Here is a 15,821-nt window from a genome sequence, read left to right as displayed (position 1 = left end):
TTGTTGGAGCGTGCGATGCTTGATCTCAGGGTTGTGAGTTCAAGCCCCACGCCGGGTGTTGAGATTACTTAAAAATAAAATCTTAAAAAAAAGGGGGGGCATTGAGGGGAAAGAGCTGGGGAAGAGGGAGGGGTTGGCTCCTGCCCACTCCAAGGGAGGGTGTCTCTCTCGGTTCCTTCTTCCTAAACCTGGACTGTGCCTCAGACCTCCCTGAGGAGGCTGATCCCAGGTCGCCCCTGTCCTGAGTCATGAGAAAGCGGCAAGGTTCCTCTTCCAGGGGTGACCATCCCCCACCCAGCAAACCACTGTGCTCTTCCCCGGGGCAGGGAGTGGCTCACACCAGGAACCGTACGCTCACTACCTTCCGCGTCCTTTCTCCTCCCAGGGAAGCCGTACGGGGCAGACGACTTCTTGCCCGTGCTCATGTATGTGCTGGCCCGCAGCAACCTCCCGGAGATGCTGCTCAACGTGGAGTACATGATGGAGCTCATGGACCCCGCCCTGCAGCTGGGGGAGGGTGAGTCACCAGCCCGGCCCGCCTCTGGCCCCCGGGGCAGCTGTGTGCCTCCGGGGCCCCTTGCGTATCACCGGCCTCGGCCACACCAGGGCCATACCAGGGCACAGCCCAATAAGCACTTCCTGGATGCCAGAGTCCACTGAGCCCTGGGGACAAGACCCAGGGGCCCTGTTCAGGGGGAGCTCAAGGACTAGCAGGGGCGCTGGGCCAGGAAAGAGACCCTGTCACCACTATTTGACAAATGTTGGAATGATGGGAAGCCCAGAGTGTATGGGAGCCATTGCTCAGGCTCTGCAGTCAGGGAAGGCTTCCAGGAGGAGGTGATACCCGAGCTGAGTGTTGAAGGATGGCTAGGAGCCAGCCAGTTAAAGAAGTGGGAAAGGCATTACTTCACAGAGGGAACAGCACGAAAGATAAGGCTGAAGCAGTGGGTAAACGCATGGGAAGGAGTCCGAGCAGGGAATGATGATCAGTTCCTAGACAGGGGTGGCCCTGGGAGCTGTCAGCCCCCTGCTCGTTCAGCCCTGGCCAGGTCCCCTGTCAGCGAGCGAAGCTTGACGCTGTGGACAAGGAGCCCCGCACTCCCCAATAGGATGATGGCAGACGCGTGGTTTGCTCCACCCCACGCTCAGTTTCCCTTCCCCTTTCGTCCTGCCCACCACTTCCCCCCACCCACTTAGCCTTGGCCACTCCTCCACCGCGAATCCCTGCTCTGAGGCAGCCCTGAGGTGTCAGGGGCTGAGATGTCAGCCCCAAAGGACAGAGCGAGACTCTCAGGGCTCCAGTGTTCCCCTTGGGCCTGTGGTTCTTGAGAGAAGCTGCTCTTGTTTGCATCTGTTTGCATTTTTAGCGTCTATCAGTCTCTGGGGTGATAGTGTGACGAGGCGGGTCCTGTGAGTTCTTGGAAACTCAGGGGAGCGTGTAAAGGTGTCACGTAGAACTGCGACTGGGCTCTGGGACGTCTCGAACTGTTTTTTTCTCCCCATTAAAAGTTTTCTGCGGTTGGAACAACCTGTCTTCCAGAGAATGTAGGAATTCAGTGGGAGCCAGGCTTCCTTCAGCAGTGATTATTTGCTGCCCAGGGTATCCGTCCATCCGCCCATCTGTCCATCCACCTGTCGTCCACCCACCCGTCACCCATCCACCCATCTATCTCTCCATCCATCCATCCATCCATCCACCCACCCATCCATCCCCCTACTCACCCACCCACCCATCCCCCTACTCACCACCCACCCATCCATCTACCCATATAGCTACCCACCCACCCATCCACCCACCTTTCAGCCATCCACGCATCCATCCGTTCATCTACCCACTTAACTACCCACCCACCCATTCATCTGTCCATTCAGCAGCTACTCAGTGAGTCCCCACTGTGTGCCAGGCATTTGTCCGCAGTGCAGGGCAAGGCAGGCGAGGGTCGTAGTTTCATGAGAGTGAGTGAATGCTTCATTCTGAACCCCACACTTTGGAGCCTCTACCTCAGGCCTTCATGAGCCTTCCTCCTTGACTTCTCCAGTCCTGACCATGCACATGAAAGCACCACAAGGCTGAGGGGTGGGCAGAGGCCTCCAGACAACACTGATCTGTTTCCTACAGTCTACGGGGAAAACATAGAAGGAATGAGAGGCAAGGAGGGTCAGGCGGCTATGAGCAGAATTGCCCCAAACCCTGAGCACCCCATTTCCTAGGACTGGCTCCTGAGTAGTAAGCAGCCTGCCCAGAGCTCTCAGCAGGAATATTAGCTGTTGTCTTCTGGCTACCATACATGTAACCTCTAAAGGGCAAACTTCTATGAGTCAAAAATTACCATAACAGAATAAGATACTAACAGTAAACCAGGGAAAAGTGTTCTACAAACTAGCACACCAAAAATTAATAGCCTTAATATGTAAAAAGTTCTTATAAATCAATAAGAAAAGCACTTAGACTCAGTAGTTACCTGGAAAAGGCCATATATTCATTCATTCAACAGATATTGACTGAGGTTCTAATTTATGCCAGGTGACAACAGGTCCCCTTTCTTGCGAAATTTTATTCCAGTTGGCAGAGGGAGGATGTCAGACTTTCAATCTTTAAATTAAACAAATAGGTAGGGAAAGAAAGGGATAAAGAAAGGGGGGGTAATCAGAAGGGGGAATGAAACATGAGAGACTATGGACTATGAGAAACAAACTGCGGGCCTCAGAGGGGAGGGGGGTGGGGGAATGGGATAGACCGGTGATGGGTAGTAAGGAGGGCACGTATTGCATGGTGCACTGGGTGTTATACGCAACTAATGAATCATCGAACTTTACATCGGAAACCGGGGATGTACTGTATGGTGACATAATATAATACAAAATCATTAAATATTTAAAAAATAATTAATTAATTAAACAAATAAGCAAATGAAAATATTTCACATCTGACACATCTGATGGATGTTGAGAAGAAACGCAATAGGCTGGTGGGATATCGCAGTGGGGCAGGATATGGCTCAGACAACCGTGGAAGGCCCAGAGCACAGAGCAGAGTGCCTTCTCTTTGCTTTTTATCTGATTTTCAAATTTTCCGCAGTGGGCACTGCTGTTGATCTCCCTGGGAAGAAATCACTAACAAATCCTGTTAAAGGACTGGCTCCACCCCCCACAGGTCATCATAGGGCCTTAGAAACAATGTCCACCAAAGCCCTTTGAGGGACGGAGCGAGACCGTGGGGCTCTGCCGTGGTCCGAGCCGGCGTGTTCCCAGTGGTGGTCAGCCACGCCCTGGTCACGGTGACTGCTACTCCATCCTCAGCCTGAATCCTTGTGGCCAGATGGGGCTCTGGGCCAAGTACAGTGACTGAGCGGGGACAGGGCAAGGACATCCTGGGCCCAGTTACACTCTCCTTATGGACCTGCACTCCCCACTCCCACCCTGCCATGGCCTTCTAGGATCTTCCTCCTGCTCCTGAAGCCTACACAGGGTTTGGGTGGGAAAGCCCAGGTCCTTCAGGCAGGAGTGCGGGTCTATTCTGGGCTATGTTGAGCGTTTTTGAGACAAGCCAAGTACAAGTAAATAATGTAAAGGTCTTAACTCACGGTTTCTGACTCAAGGCTGCCTGAATACCATGCAGCCTCTTTCAAACCAAAGGAGTCAGTCTCTGGCCCCATGGGGAGATTCTAAGGAATCCATGAGGTGTTTGCTGGGAGTAAAGTTGCAGGCAGGGCAGGGTCTTGCAAGGCACTGCACTTGGCCCCTCCCAGCAGCCCTGTCCCAGCCCCCCACCCCCAGCGGTGACAGACCCTGCCCATAGAAGCTCTGAGGGCCAGAGAACACTTTATGTCATGCTGCGCAGACCAGGAGGCCTCCCTGCACCCGTCTCTGTTCCTGCTCTGAGAGCCAGAATGGGAAGTCACAGCACCCAGCACAGGCCCGGCCTCACAGATATTGGCCCCGGGGAATGAGAGGACGTGGGGGTCTCCAGCTTGGGAAGGGGCTTCCACCCGTCAAGTCTGACAGCCAGTAGACCTCCATCTTGAAGTATCTGGGCTCAGGGGCAGAGGGACAGAGCACAAGGTGTGGGGGGGACAGTGTTCCTGAGTTCCCTCAGCTTTGCCTCCTGTCCTGGCTGGCTCATGGCACCCAGGATGCTCCTTTCCCAAAGCCCCTGAGGCTCAGGTAAAAACAAGAGGCTGCCTAGAGGGGAAGAGGAGGCAGAGCCCCTGCCCTCCCAGCTCTGAGGAGCTCAGAGATGCCTGGAGCAAGGGCCGGCCCTCGGGGAGTCCTCACTCGTGAGAACTTCAGTTGCTCCATTCTAAGAGGAGAACTAACCCAGGTGTAATAGAAAGAGCGGTTTGCAGGCTGGATTTCCGTCCTGGTTCTGCCTCTGATTGGCTGGAGACCTTGGACAAGTCACTTAACTTCTCTGGCTTGAGAAAGTGCACGTGCTGGGCTGGATTTGGGGTTTTCAAACCGACTGGGCGCTCCAGCATTCTGCATTGGACGAAAGGCCTGCTAGTCTGCCTCTGTACCCTCCAAGACCTTCATATTCTTTCAGCGGGTCCCCCAGTGCTGCTGATTTGGTGAAAGACCAGTGATCGGGGTCTGCTTTCTTTGCAGGGGGCTTATCAGGCATGGGAGATCAGGGACTTCCTATAAGAAGTAGAGGGGGCCTGAACGCTGGGCGGATGGGACCCAGGCCCCCCTCTAGCCTCTCTCTGCAACTTCTACCACTCTGGGCAGTTAAAGCTAGACGGGGAGACCCAGGCCGCTCTGGACGCCTGGCTGGAGCCAGCAGAAAATCCAAACCTGTTCTAGAAGCACCCTCCTGGACATCTTTGCCCGCGTCCCCTCTGCAGTCTGGCTGATGGCTGGCCATGCTGTACAAATATCTTAATGGGGTAGTGAGTTTTGTCCATCAAAGGACAACACTCCCCTCAAAGGGACCAACCAGCTCCCAAACTCATGGTGGGAGGGGGCGCCTGCCACCTAGTGGTCATGGCAGGCACTGCATGGCTTGACGGCCCCAAGTCAAAGGGAAGTTGGCTGCAAGAGGGTGAGATTCCCCCTGGGGCATCTTTCTGCCTTAGGTCACTAACCACCTGCATTACTCACACTTTACTAAGCCCTGCACTTAACAGTATTCATCTCATTGACTTTTCACAACATCCTGGGAAAAGTAAGTGAGGAAACTGGCGTAGAGAGGATGGTAACTCCCTGGAGATGACAGGGCTGGCTGCTGAAGGGCACAGACCCGGCCTGTGGTCTCCGACTCCAAAACTGAACGCTCTCCGTCAGCCGCCAGGGAGACGCGATCACGGATGGGATGCAGGGCCTGGGAGGCATGTCAGCTCGAGGAGAGGGGCTCTCGGGACAGCCAGGGCTGTTGGCCCCAGGGATGGGCTCCTGGCACAGCTGGCTTCAAGTTCCACTGGAAGGGGAGACACGTGAGTGGTTTAGTGGCTGGCTCTTCTCCAATAAGGGTTGCCAGCCCAAGTCCTATGTTAGCTTTGACATGAGCAGCACACCGTCCCCAGACAGGCTGTGCACTTTTTCCATATTGGTGTGGAATTTGTAGGCATATGGAGGGAGCTTCACCCAATGTAACAGGAATGTGTGGGGCTGCAGATAATTCACGATGTAACTAATAATGGTTTAAAAATCAGAGTGAGGGGGGACGCCTGGGTGGCTCAGTCGGTGAAGCATCTGCCTTCGGCTCAGGTCATGATCTCAGGGTCCTGGAATCGAGTCCCACACCAGGCTTCCAGCTCAGCGGCGAGTCTGCTTCTCCCTCTCCCTCTGTGATCTCTCTTGGTCTCACTCTCTCTCAAATAAATAAATAAAAATCTTTTTAAAAAAGAAAAGAAGTCCTAGGAGAAGCAGCTGATGATAACGGCAGTTTTTAGTCCTGTCGTCAGGAAATCTCGGACCCAGCTCTTTCCATTGTTCTGGAGGATGTGAGCCTTTGTCTTTGTGCCCGTCACCTCTGATCTGCAGACCGCTGCTGTGCCTCTGGCCTCACCTCTGGGTTCCAGGCAGGAGGAAGGAGGACAGGCAAAAACCCAAGACTCTATCAACCCTTTCAAAAGGCTTTCCATGAAGGTCCCCCCACCACCAAGGATTTCCACTTACATCTGAGTAGCCAGAATGGGGTCTCCTGCCCTCTACTCTGAGCTGCAAGAGGGTCTGGGAAGTGAGCGTTTTTAGTTAATTGTTCCTTCCCCCAAAAAGTTGATTTCATTTATTCAGGAAAAAAAAGAGATGGGATTTGCGTGGGTCACTAAGAGAATCAGCCTCATGTCAGAAATCTTTGTCCTGGGGGCACCTGGGTGGCTCAGTTGGCTAAGTGTCCAACTCTTGATTTCGGCTCAGCTCGTGATCTCAGGGTGGGTGGTGAGATCAAACTTCATTGAGCTCCACGCTCAACTCGAGTCTGCTTGGCCCTCTCCCTCCCCCTCTGCCCCTCCCCCTCCCCCTCTGCCCCTCCCCCGCCTTGCAAACAAACAAACAAACAAACAAAACCGAGAAGAGAAATTCTTGTCCCGGCCCCTAAAGGGCTTGGGAGGGAGGCCTGAGAAGTGGGAGGCAGGCCCATCAAAGTGCCGCACGACCTTGACCAAGCCACCCTCTCTCTCTCTAAAGTGACAGGGCTCAGTGAGGTCAGTGCTTCCCTAACAGTTTTAACTCAAACCTCTAGGAAGCTAAGAAGAGTGAACTTGGAAGCATTGTGCAAATGGTTGTCTTTTATCTTAAAACTTCAGGTAAATTTTGCCGTCCGAAGTATCTCAATGCTTACATTACCTTAGGAAACACACGTGAATTAACTTCAGAAGTAAAAAGGAATGGAGAAATGAAGAATTTGAATGTTTTACTTCCCTTAAATTTTTAAAACTCGTGGGTAAAAATATAACCTAACTGAAATTTTTCTACATCTTTTGAAAAGTATTTTTTAGACTAGGACATATACATGTGTGTGTCTGTCTATACACACACGTATCACTCTATGGTGAGAAGTCTCCCGGCCACCCCTTTCCCCCACCCTAAAGACATCCACGATTATCAGTTTCTTTTGTGTCCTTTAAGTTTTAAAACATGCCAAAACTCATTTGAAAAATAAGTTCCAGGGCGCCTGGGTGGCTCAGTCATTAAGCGTCTGTCTTTGGCTCAGGGCGTGATCCCAGAGTCCTGGGATGGAGCCCCGCATCAGGCTCCTCTGCTGGGAGCCTGCTTCTTCCTCTCCTACTCCCTCTGCTTGTGTTCCCTCTGTCATTGACTGTCTCTCTCCCTCTCTGTCAAATAAATAAATAAAATCTAAAAAAAGAAAAAGAAGTTCCACCCTGACGGGGAGCCAAAGACCATCTCTGATGGGGGGAGGGGTGCTGGACTTCAGGAAGCTTGCGGAACTGGCAGCCCGCTCAGCTTCCACACCCTTGTCTCGGCAGGATCCTACTACCTGACCACCACCTACGGGGCGCTGGAGCACATCAAGAACTACGACAAGATCACGGTGACCCGGCAGCTCAGCATGGAGGTGCAGGACTCCATCCACCGCTGGGAGCGCAGGCGCACGCTCAACAAGGCCCGGGCCTCGCGCTCCTCGGTGCAGGTGACGCTGGGTGCGGGGTGGGAGGGACGTCGCGCTCCTCCGTGCAGGTGACGCCAGGCGCGGGGTGGCGGGGCGGGAGGGGGCCGGCGGGACCATGCCGCAGACACCAGTCGCGTGCCCCCCCGCAGCTCAGTGAGCCTGACGCCAGCTGGTTGGGGGGGCGGACAGGGCTTTAGAAGAGTATCACAGGCACCATGGGTGTTTGAGGTGAGCAGACAAGACCGGATGGGGGGGCTTGGGATGAGACTTTTATCCTACATTCCTCAGTGCCCTGCTGTGCACAGAGATGTGGATCTAATCTTGCCAGTCCCCCTTTGGGGAGCCCATGAGCTAATCTCCAACCTTGCCGCTTTTGTCCCTGGACAAAGGCAGCTGCTGCCAGGGTCCTCTGCCCTTAGCCTGCCCCTCCAGTCCAGCCAGCATTCCCGCCACCTCTCTCTAGACACACTCAGTATTCAAGCCATACATGGCGGGACTCCTGCCTCCTACACGCTCGTCACCCCCCACACCCCTACCCTGCATTCAGTCAAGCTACAATCCCCCCCCACCCCCACGGCCTACCGTTCCCTGAACAGGCTGAGCTCAAGTCCCTGGTGCTCAGCCTCTGCCCATGCTGGTCAACCTCCCCTCCTGCACTGGCTGCCACTGCCCAGCCTCAGTTTCTCTGACAGGTCCTTCTCTAAGAAGCCGCCTTCGAACCACCTCCCCACCTGTCCCCCACTCCTCACGGCCCAGGTTAGGTGCCCTCCTCTGTGCTTCTTGCTGCTGCTTCCCCCATTATAGCACATGTCACACCATATCGTGATCATCTAAATATGAAGCTGTTGTTCTGGAAGGGAAGGCCCATGGTTTACATGTCCCAGGTGTCCCACGCCCAGCGCCTGGGACAGAGTGGGACTGGGGTGTGTGCAGAATGGAGAGAGTGAAAACATCAAGCCAGGGGGCGCCTGGTGGCTCAGTCATTAAGCATCTGCCTTCGGCTCAGGGTCCTGCTCCCTGCTTTGCTGGGAGCCTGCTTCTTCCTCTCCTGCTCCCCCTGCTTGTGTTCTCTCTCTCGCTGGCTGTCTCTCTCTGTGTCAAATAAATAATAAATAAAATCTTTAAAAAAAACACACAAAAAAAACATTGAGCCAGGCAGCAATCCAGAGCTGTAAGTAGCTCTGCAGTCTCGTTCCCTTGGCACCCAGAGCACACTGGACCTGAACTCCACCCCTGGCTTTCAGGATGGCACCTCTGTAACAGGCAGAACCCAGGTCTGGGAGGCAAAAGGCTGAAGGTCTGGACCCAGCTCTGTACTAGCTGGCTATGTGACCCTGAGCAGTCCCTGCCCCTCTCTGGAACTTAGTTTTCCTATCGGCATACATGGGCTGGGGACCAGATGTGCTTTGTCTCTCCAGTACATGTTCTAGGCTACGGAGATGATGTCCTCCCTCCTCTAATCGATGGTGTCTTGATAATGTTTAGTAACTGGCTCTCTGGGGAGATAAAAAGCAGCTCTGATCTCCTGTCAGTTTCCATGGTATAAATATTCCCACCACGGCCAATTTCAAGCTACCAACTTAGCATCACTGAACTTGAGATTGGGAAGAGAACTGAAACTGGTGATGAGCAAGCATAAGTCGGTAGGGGCGGGCTCCACCCCACCACCACCGCTCCCCATCCCCTCTGGGGACACATGTCTCTCCACCAACTCTGACAATATGGGCAGTCTTGATCCAAGCCTGACCACGGGACTCCTTAACTTCTTGCTTCTACTTTGTAGGTTCCCAGTGCTAAGCCAGGCAGAGCATCGGTGCCTCTCACTGGGGTGGTAAAGCTTAGGAGAGAGGCCCGGGATGGGGGATGAGGAACCCCCTCAGCATTATGTCTGGGGGCGGGGGCGGGGCACGACCCTCTGCTTCCTTCCAGTGCCTCATATGCACTCACCACTCTGTAGCCATAATTATAATCACTCTTTTAAAAATTTTATATTTATTTATTTATTTGGGAGAGAGCTTGAGCAGGGGGAGGGGCAGAGGAAGAAGCAGACTCCCCACTGAGCAGGGAGCCCGACGTGGAGCTCTATCCCAGGACCCTGATCTATCCCAGGACCCTGAGATCATGACCTGAGTGGAAGGCAGACTCGCTTAACCCACTGAGCCACCCGGGCGCCCCTAATTAAAATCACCCTGAAGTGGCAGTGATGTCAGACAGCTGTGCTGTTAGCAGCCTTCCACAAGGGGGCAGCCCCGCACACTGCTTCCTCTCTGCCCTCGGGGTGCTGGGGACGAGGGACTCTAAAGGCCCTGAGCTAGTCTGTCGGCTTCCTCACAGCTAAGGTGTAAGGGCGGGTGTTATCCCAGTTCACAGTTGAGGAAGCCGAGGCTCAGGGAGGTCAAGGTCACGCAGGGGGAGCCGATTAAAGCCAGGCCGGGACTCGAGGGCCCCTCCTTCCACCATACGGTCCTCCCCTGGGGCTGGTGGAAGAAGATGCTGTTCAGGTTTGTGCGTGCGTTCCCAGCCCCGCAGGCATCGCGTCACCCTTGCCCACCTAGCTCCTGGGGTGCCCCTCTCCATCCATCCCAAACCCGCCTTCGGGCCCAGCGCCCCTGCCCCTTTCGCTAAGCCTCTTGCCCCTCCTGCCCCTCTGCACCTCCGAGCGCCCTGCCCCCATCCGCAGGCTTCTCCAGCGCGGAGGGCTGAACTAGTTCCGCCAGCCTTAGCCTTAGCTGCACCGTGGGCTGCTTGGCCTGGGGTCCGCCCATTAGATTTTATTTATGCCAGCCTCGGTGCCCCAGCACTGGGCCTGGGGTGGGGGTACGGGGGGAACGTGGGGAGTTGTTGTTGAGGAAGAGGGTGACGGATGAATAATGACGGCGAGGCCGCTGCCGACTGGCCACCAGGGGGCGCGCTCACTCCTCATTGCCGAAACCCATCCCCCGCTGACTCACCCGGCTGGGCTGCTCCGCAGGTGGAGAGGTGAGGCTCAGAGACAGAAGGATCTGGGCCGTGGGTCACACAGCCGGGTCAGCCGCAGCGGCCGCGACTTCCAACCCCACGGCCGCTCTTGCAGTCCCCTGTGTGCACAGAGAAGAGCCCGGGGCAATGGACTTGTGCAAGGCCACTAGGCTCCTCCGCGCCCTGCCAGCGCCCAGGGTTGGGGTGGAGGTGAGGCGAGACGCCCGCTGGGCCCCGCGGATGACGCCAGCCCCCTCCGCCTCGCCCCGCAGGACTTCATCTGCGTGTCGTACCTGGAGCCCGAGCAACAGTCGCGGACGCTGGCGTCGCGGGCCGACACGCTGGCCGAGGCGCTGTGCGCGCAGTGCGCCGAGAAGTTCGAGGTGCTGCAGCCCCAGGACCACCGGCTCTTCGTGCTGGTGGACGGGCGCTGCTTCCAGCTGGCCGACGAGGCGCTGCCGCACCGCATCAAGGGCTACCTGCTGCGGAGCGAGCCCAAGCGCGACTTCCACTTCGTGTACCGGCCCCTGGACGGCGGCGGGGGCAGCGGGGGCCCGCCCTGCCTCGTGGTGCGGGAGCCCAACTTCCTGTGAGGCCCCGGGCTCCCCCGGCCCCTGTTTGTAAAGGGGGGGCAGCATGTAAAGACTGGTTCCCGCTCGCTCACCAACCCCCAGGCGCACACATGCAGGGCCCCCCCCCCATCTGAACACACACACACACTCGAGGTGGATGGGACGCCCACGTGTCACGCTTGCAACATCCTGAGTGTGCCTAGGCCAACCCGGCAGAACAATCGAGAAAAGAATATGAAGCATGAAGGCCGAGCGTGCTTCATGGATAGTCAGAGCCTCCAGAGGCCAAGTTCTTCGTTAGAAAGGGATATGAGGCTCAGAGAGGGAAGGGACTCTCCCGCCAGCTGCAGCAGACAGAGCCCCGGCCTGGCCCCTGTTCCCCCACAGCCCTGCAGGCCGGGCCTTCTGCCCCGCCCCCATGCCACCCACTCCTGGGTATTTCCCCAGGAAGGGCGTACTTTCCCCAGGACCGTCCTTGGGGGGAGCGGCCTGGCCACAGCTGCCCACCGCGCCCCCGCCCCGGGACGGAGCTGGGATGTTTTGGACCCTCCCAGCATCTCAGGACCATCTCTCAGGGTGTGTGTTGAGGAGACAAGCCTGCCATCCCGACACCGGAGCCTGCCCTCAGCTACCAGTGCCCACAATCGCCCTCCCTTCCACCCCCGCAGTTTCTGAGCCCCTCCGACACCAGGACCACCCAGCAAGGCCAGCTCCGCACCTACATAGACAAGCCCAGCTTCAGCCACCGGAGAACACCCATGGAGCCGTTTCCCTGGCAGGCACACCCGGGGGCTCTGGCAATGGGGCAAGGGACGCTGTGTGGGGCGAATTTAATAAAAGCCCTTTAAAAAATGTCTTCTCTTTTCCTCAAGAGGCTAGAGCTCTGCTCAGCCTGCCAGACCCTCCATTAATGCCTAACTCCCTTCCCAGGTGGGGCTCAGAAGACCGCCCCCCCCCCTTTCTGCTGAGGTCCCTGTCTTTTGACAGAATCTGCAGTGTCATCAGCCACTCTTAGCTCTCACGCCCTGGCCCCTGACTGCCCCTTGGCCTGCTCGTCTGCTGCCTCCCCACTACCCTTGGTTCTCGTCATTCCCACCTCTGTATCCTTTCCAGAACGCTCTCACACCTTCCTGCTTCTGCTGCTTATTCCAGTAATACTGTTCCCTGTAATCATTGCCTGGTCGGACTCCTATTCATCCTTCAAAGCCTGTCTCCTCCAGGAAGCCTTCTTTGACTTCCTAGGCTGGCCAGGTAGTGCTTGTACACATTCCCACGGCCGCCTGGGCTCATCTCCTCACAAGAGACATCTTGTTGAATTGCAGTTGTCTGTTGGTACTTCTGCTTTGTCCACCAGATTTGGACTATGCATGTCTGTGTCCTCGGCACAGATTGAAGACATGTATTTGTGGAGTGCCTGTGAAATGTCAGCACTCTTCGAGGCCCTGGGAAACAGCAGAGAACAAAACAAAGTTCAAATGGAAATGGAACCCCAATGAATGGCCATGAACAGTGTACCCAGGGCAGGGCGGCTGACTTCCCTGAATGGAGCCCCTGGGCATCAACCAGCTCATTCAGCCAGTCAACAAACAGCCGTTGGCCTCTGGCTCCAGGCCAGCCCTGTGTGAGAAAGAGGGATTGCTTCAGGACTCAGCCAGCCGGGAGGGCTTCCCAGTCTGGGGCTTGGTGTACATAGGCAAATAGCCAGAAACTGGGGGTAGCCAGCTGTGACCCCAGGTTGCCTGTCCCTCCCCCTCCCCCCCATGATGCCAACACTGTCCCCTTCCTAGGCTTCCAGTGCCCCCCACGGCCCTGAGCTGAGCTTGCTCTGCGGTCTGGTACCCCCAGCTATAAGGTAAGTGCCCGCTGCCTCCCATAAGCCTGAGAAAGATGGGGAAAGTCAGAGGGGGCCTTTGCCCAGCTGGAGCCCCCAACTTGGGGCGGGTTTGGGATCCAGACGGTGCATTGGGCTCCAGCCTAGCTCTGGGGTCCCATGTCCCGCTCCCAGGAAGCAGGCAGAAGCAGCCAGAGGGCTAAACTGAGGGGCCACTGTAAGATCAGCACGTGTGTGTGTGAGTGTGTGTGTGTGTGTGTGTGTGTCTCAGGCCTACCATCCTCAGGCCAGTGCAGGGATCCACCCAACAGAGGCCAGAAGGCAGGCCAGGTGGGGCTACCTGCCCCTCCCCCACCCCCTTGTCTGGCTGTTTCTCCCCCTGGGGAGGTGTGACAGGACAGTACAGGCCTTCTGGCCTGACCCAGGGCCACGAAACAGGGTATCACCTGTGCTGAGCCCTGGGGGGGGGGGCTGCTACTGGTGAGCGATTCCCCTGCATTATTTTATTTAATTGGCAAAACAGTCCTGTGAGGCAGGTGTTTACAGGTGAAGATATCGAGGCTCAGAGAGAGGGGGTGTATTAGCCCCCTAGGGCTGCGTAACAAAATTCCGCAGATGGGGGGAGGGGCTTAAAGAACAAATTTATTTTCTCACGGTTCTGGAGGCTGGAAGTCTGAGAGGGGAGTGTCAGCAGGATTGGTTTCTCCTGGCCTCACAGAGGCTGCCTCTTGCTGTGTCCTCATATGGCCTTTTTTTCTCTCTGCCTCAGCACCCCCAGTGTCTCTGCTTACCGGACACCAGTCCTACTAGTTCAGGGCCCCTCCCTTCTGACCTCGTTTAGCCTTAATCCCCTCCTTACAGGCCTAGTCTCCAGATACAGTCACCTTCTGAGTGCTCGGGGTTAGGGCTTCATCATAGGAACTTCGGGGGACACGATTCAGCTCATAACAGGGGGGCCTTACCCAGGGTTATGCACCAGTTGGGGGCCAAAATGTGGTTTGAACTCAGGGCTGACCATCCCCACAATCTAAGGCTCTTTGTCCCCCCCGCCCCAGCATCCCAACTGACCTGTTTGTAGAAAACCAAAGTCAGCTAAGCCCTGCCTGTTTGGCCCCAGCTCTGGGTGAACTTGCCGGAGGCGGCCACGGGAGCATCACAGGGCTGGCCTGGCAGACAGACCCAAGATGTGGCCGAACCGGCCTGGCTTCTCCGTGGGCCCCGAGCAAGGGGTCAGGAGTGCAGGGCTGGGCCTGTGTGCATACATGTGTGTCCAAGAGTGGCAAGGACAAAGGCTGTGACCTGTGACAGGGGCTCATCAGTGTGCCCTCCCTGGCATTTGTCCCCTCTCCCCCGGGCAGGCTGGCTCCCTCCACCCTCTGTGTTTACAAGCCCTCAGCCTGAGGCTGGAGCTGGGGCCCGCAGGGCCGAGATGAGGGAAGCCACCAGCTTCCTGCTGCTTCTCCATCCCGTGGCCTACCAGTCCTGCCCATCTAGAAAAATCTCGAACCGGCCCTGTGGGTGCCTGGCCCGTGATGGCCTCACAACACCTGAATGCGGTGTACCCGCTTCGCCCTAGCTATGAGCCCGTTTCTGCGGGGGGCACCGGGGACAGGCCGGAGAGGGAGGAGAGGCAGAGAGAGGAGGGGAGAGCTGTCTGGGGGCAGCAGAGGCACCCCTGCCAGTCCCCGGCTGGCAGACGCAGCAGCCGTCCAGCTGGCCAGACCAAGGGTGTGTCGGGAAGGCTGCACACGCTGGGGGATGCGGTCACTGGGTACGCAGTCCGTGGACCAGATTCCGGGACGGGGCCGCCCCTGCTCGGGGCAGTGTCATCTGTGGGGAGCTGCTGTGGCAGGAAGGCGACATGGAGCAGGGCTCTGGGGGAAAAAGTGCCAACTCACAGCGTGGCTTCCCCTGTCCCCAGTTGTGACGCACTTTGCGGGAAACATTCTTTTCCCAGGAAAGCTCTCCAGGAATCATCTCTTTCAGCCCATGCAGCCTAAGCCGGAGGAGAGCTCTGACATCTGTTTGGCTTCCAAGTGGGAAAACCTGCTGGGCAATCGGGTGGGAAGAGCCTCAGTAGCGGGTGGGAGAGCCGGGCTCCGGACCAGCTGGGAGCCCTAGCGAGTCACGGAACACCTCCCCCTCCCCTTCCCCGCTCTTAAAACGGCTGTTTCTACTTCGATTTCCCAGGCTTGTTGCAGGAACCACACAAGCTCGGCTGTTTCTACCCCGATTTCCCAGGCTTGTTGCAGGAACCACACAAGCTCTCGTGTGGGGACAGGTAGGGGAAGCCCCAGACCTTTTTGAAAAGGTAAATACTAGGGCTTGGGCATTTGGGCAGGGAGGTCGCTCACTGCCAAGGTTGCACGGCCAAGGTGATAAGTGGGCTGACATCCAATCTGGGCTCCCCTCGTCAAGGCTGCTGTCTGGCATGGGATCGTGTCCACCCAGAAGAAGGGACACCTTTTCCAAATCTGTATGAGGCGTTCTACGGTCTAGAAGGAGTACAGGTGAAAGATCTGGGGCGTGCGGAGCCTTGTGCCTATTTTCAGCGGAGTGTGAGCAGCGCGACGACAGCAGTTAACTCGGGGTGCTGTGGGGCTGGAGTGAGTGGAGGGTAACCCACTTGGATGAAGCAAGGGGGGCACCCTGGAGCCAGGGATGTCTGAGCTGGGTCTTGAAGGATAAAGAGTTAGCCAAGAGCAGAAAGGAACAGAATGCCTGCAAGACCGCCGGGAGATAGCCCGTGGGGTATTTCCGCGTGTCTGGTGAAGAGTCCTCGGCAGCTTCTATTCTGTGTAGGTCTGTGTAGGAGTATCTGAATAGCTTTGGAAGATACAGTTTCTCCCTCCCGGGAAGAGGGCAGGTTTGTTTTCTTTCTGACCAGGAT

General features: G+C 56.5%; 1 protein-coding gene across 1 annotated transcript in view; it reads left to right on the top strand.

The window, feature by feature from the left end:
- Positions 1–11,903, top strand: part of RIN3 (Ras and Rab interactor 3) — a 118,274-nt gene extending 106,371 nt beyond the window's left edge. The window contains exons 8-10 of the mRNA XM_040641513.1: positions 386–517; positions 7,428–7,591; positions 10,801–11,903. Coding sequence (XP_040497447.1) covers positions 386–517; positions 7,428–7,591; positions 10,801–11,121 — 617 coding nt within the window. The 3' untranslated portion in view covers positions 11,122–11,903. The remainder of the gene's footprint in view (positions 1–385; positions 518–7,427; positions 7,592–10,800) is intronic.
- The last annotated feature ends 3,918 nt before the right edge of the window (positions 11,904–15,821 follow it).

The sequence above is a fragment of the Ursus maritimus genome, unplaced genomic scaffold (genome assembly GCF_017311325.1).
Source record: "Ursus maritimus isolate PB19 unplaced genomic scaffold, ASM1731132v1 scaffold_25, whole genome shotgun sequence".
In the NCBI taxonomy this organism is placed as follows: domain Eukaryota; kingdom Metazoa; phylum Chordata; class Mammalia; order Carnivora; family Ursidae; genus Ursus; species Ursus maritimus.
This window is presented reverse-complemented; position numbering and strand designations above follow the sequence as displayed.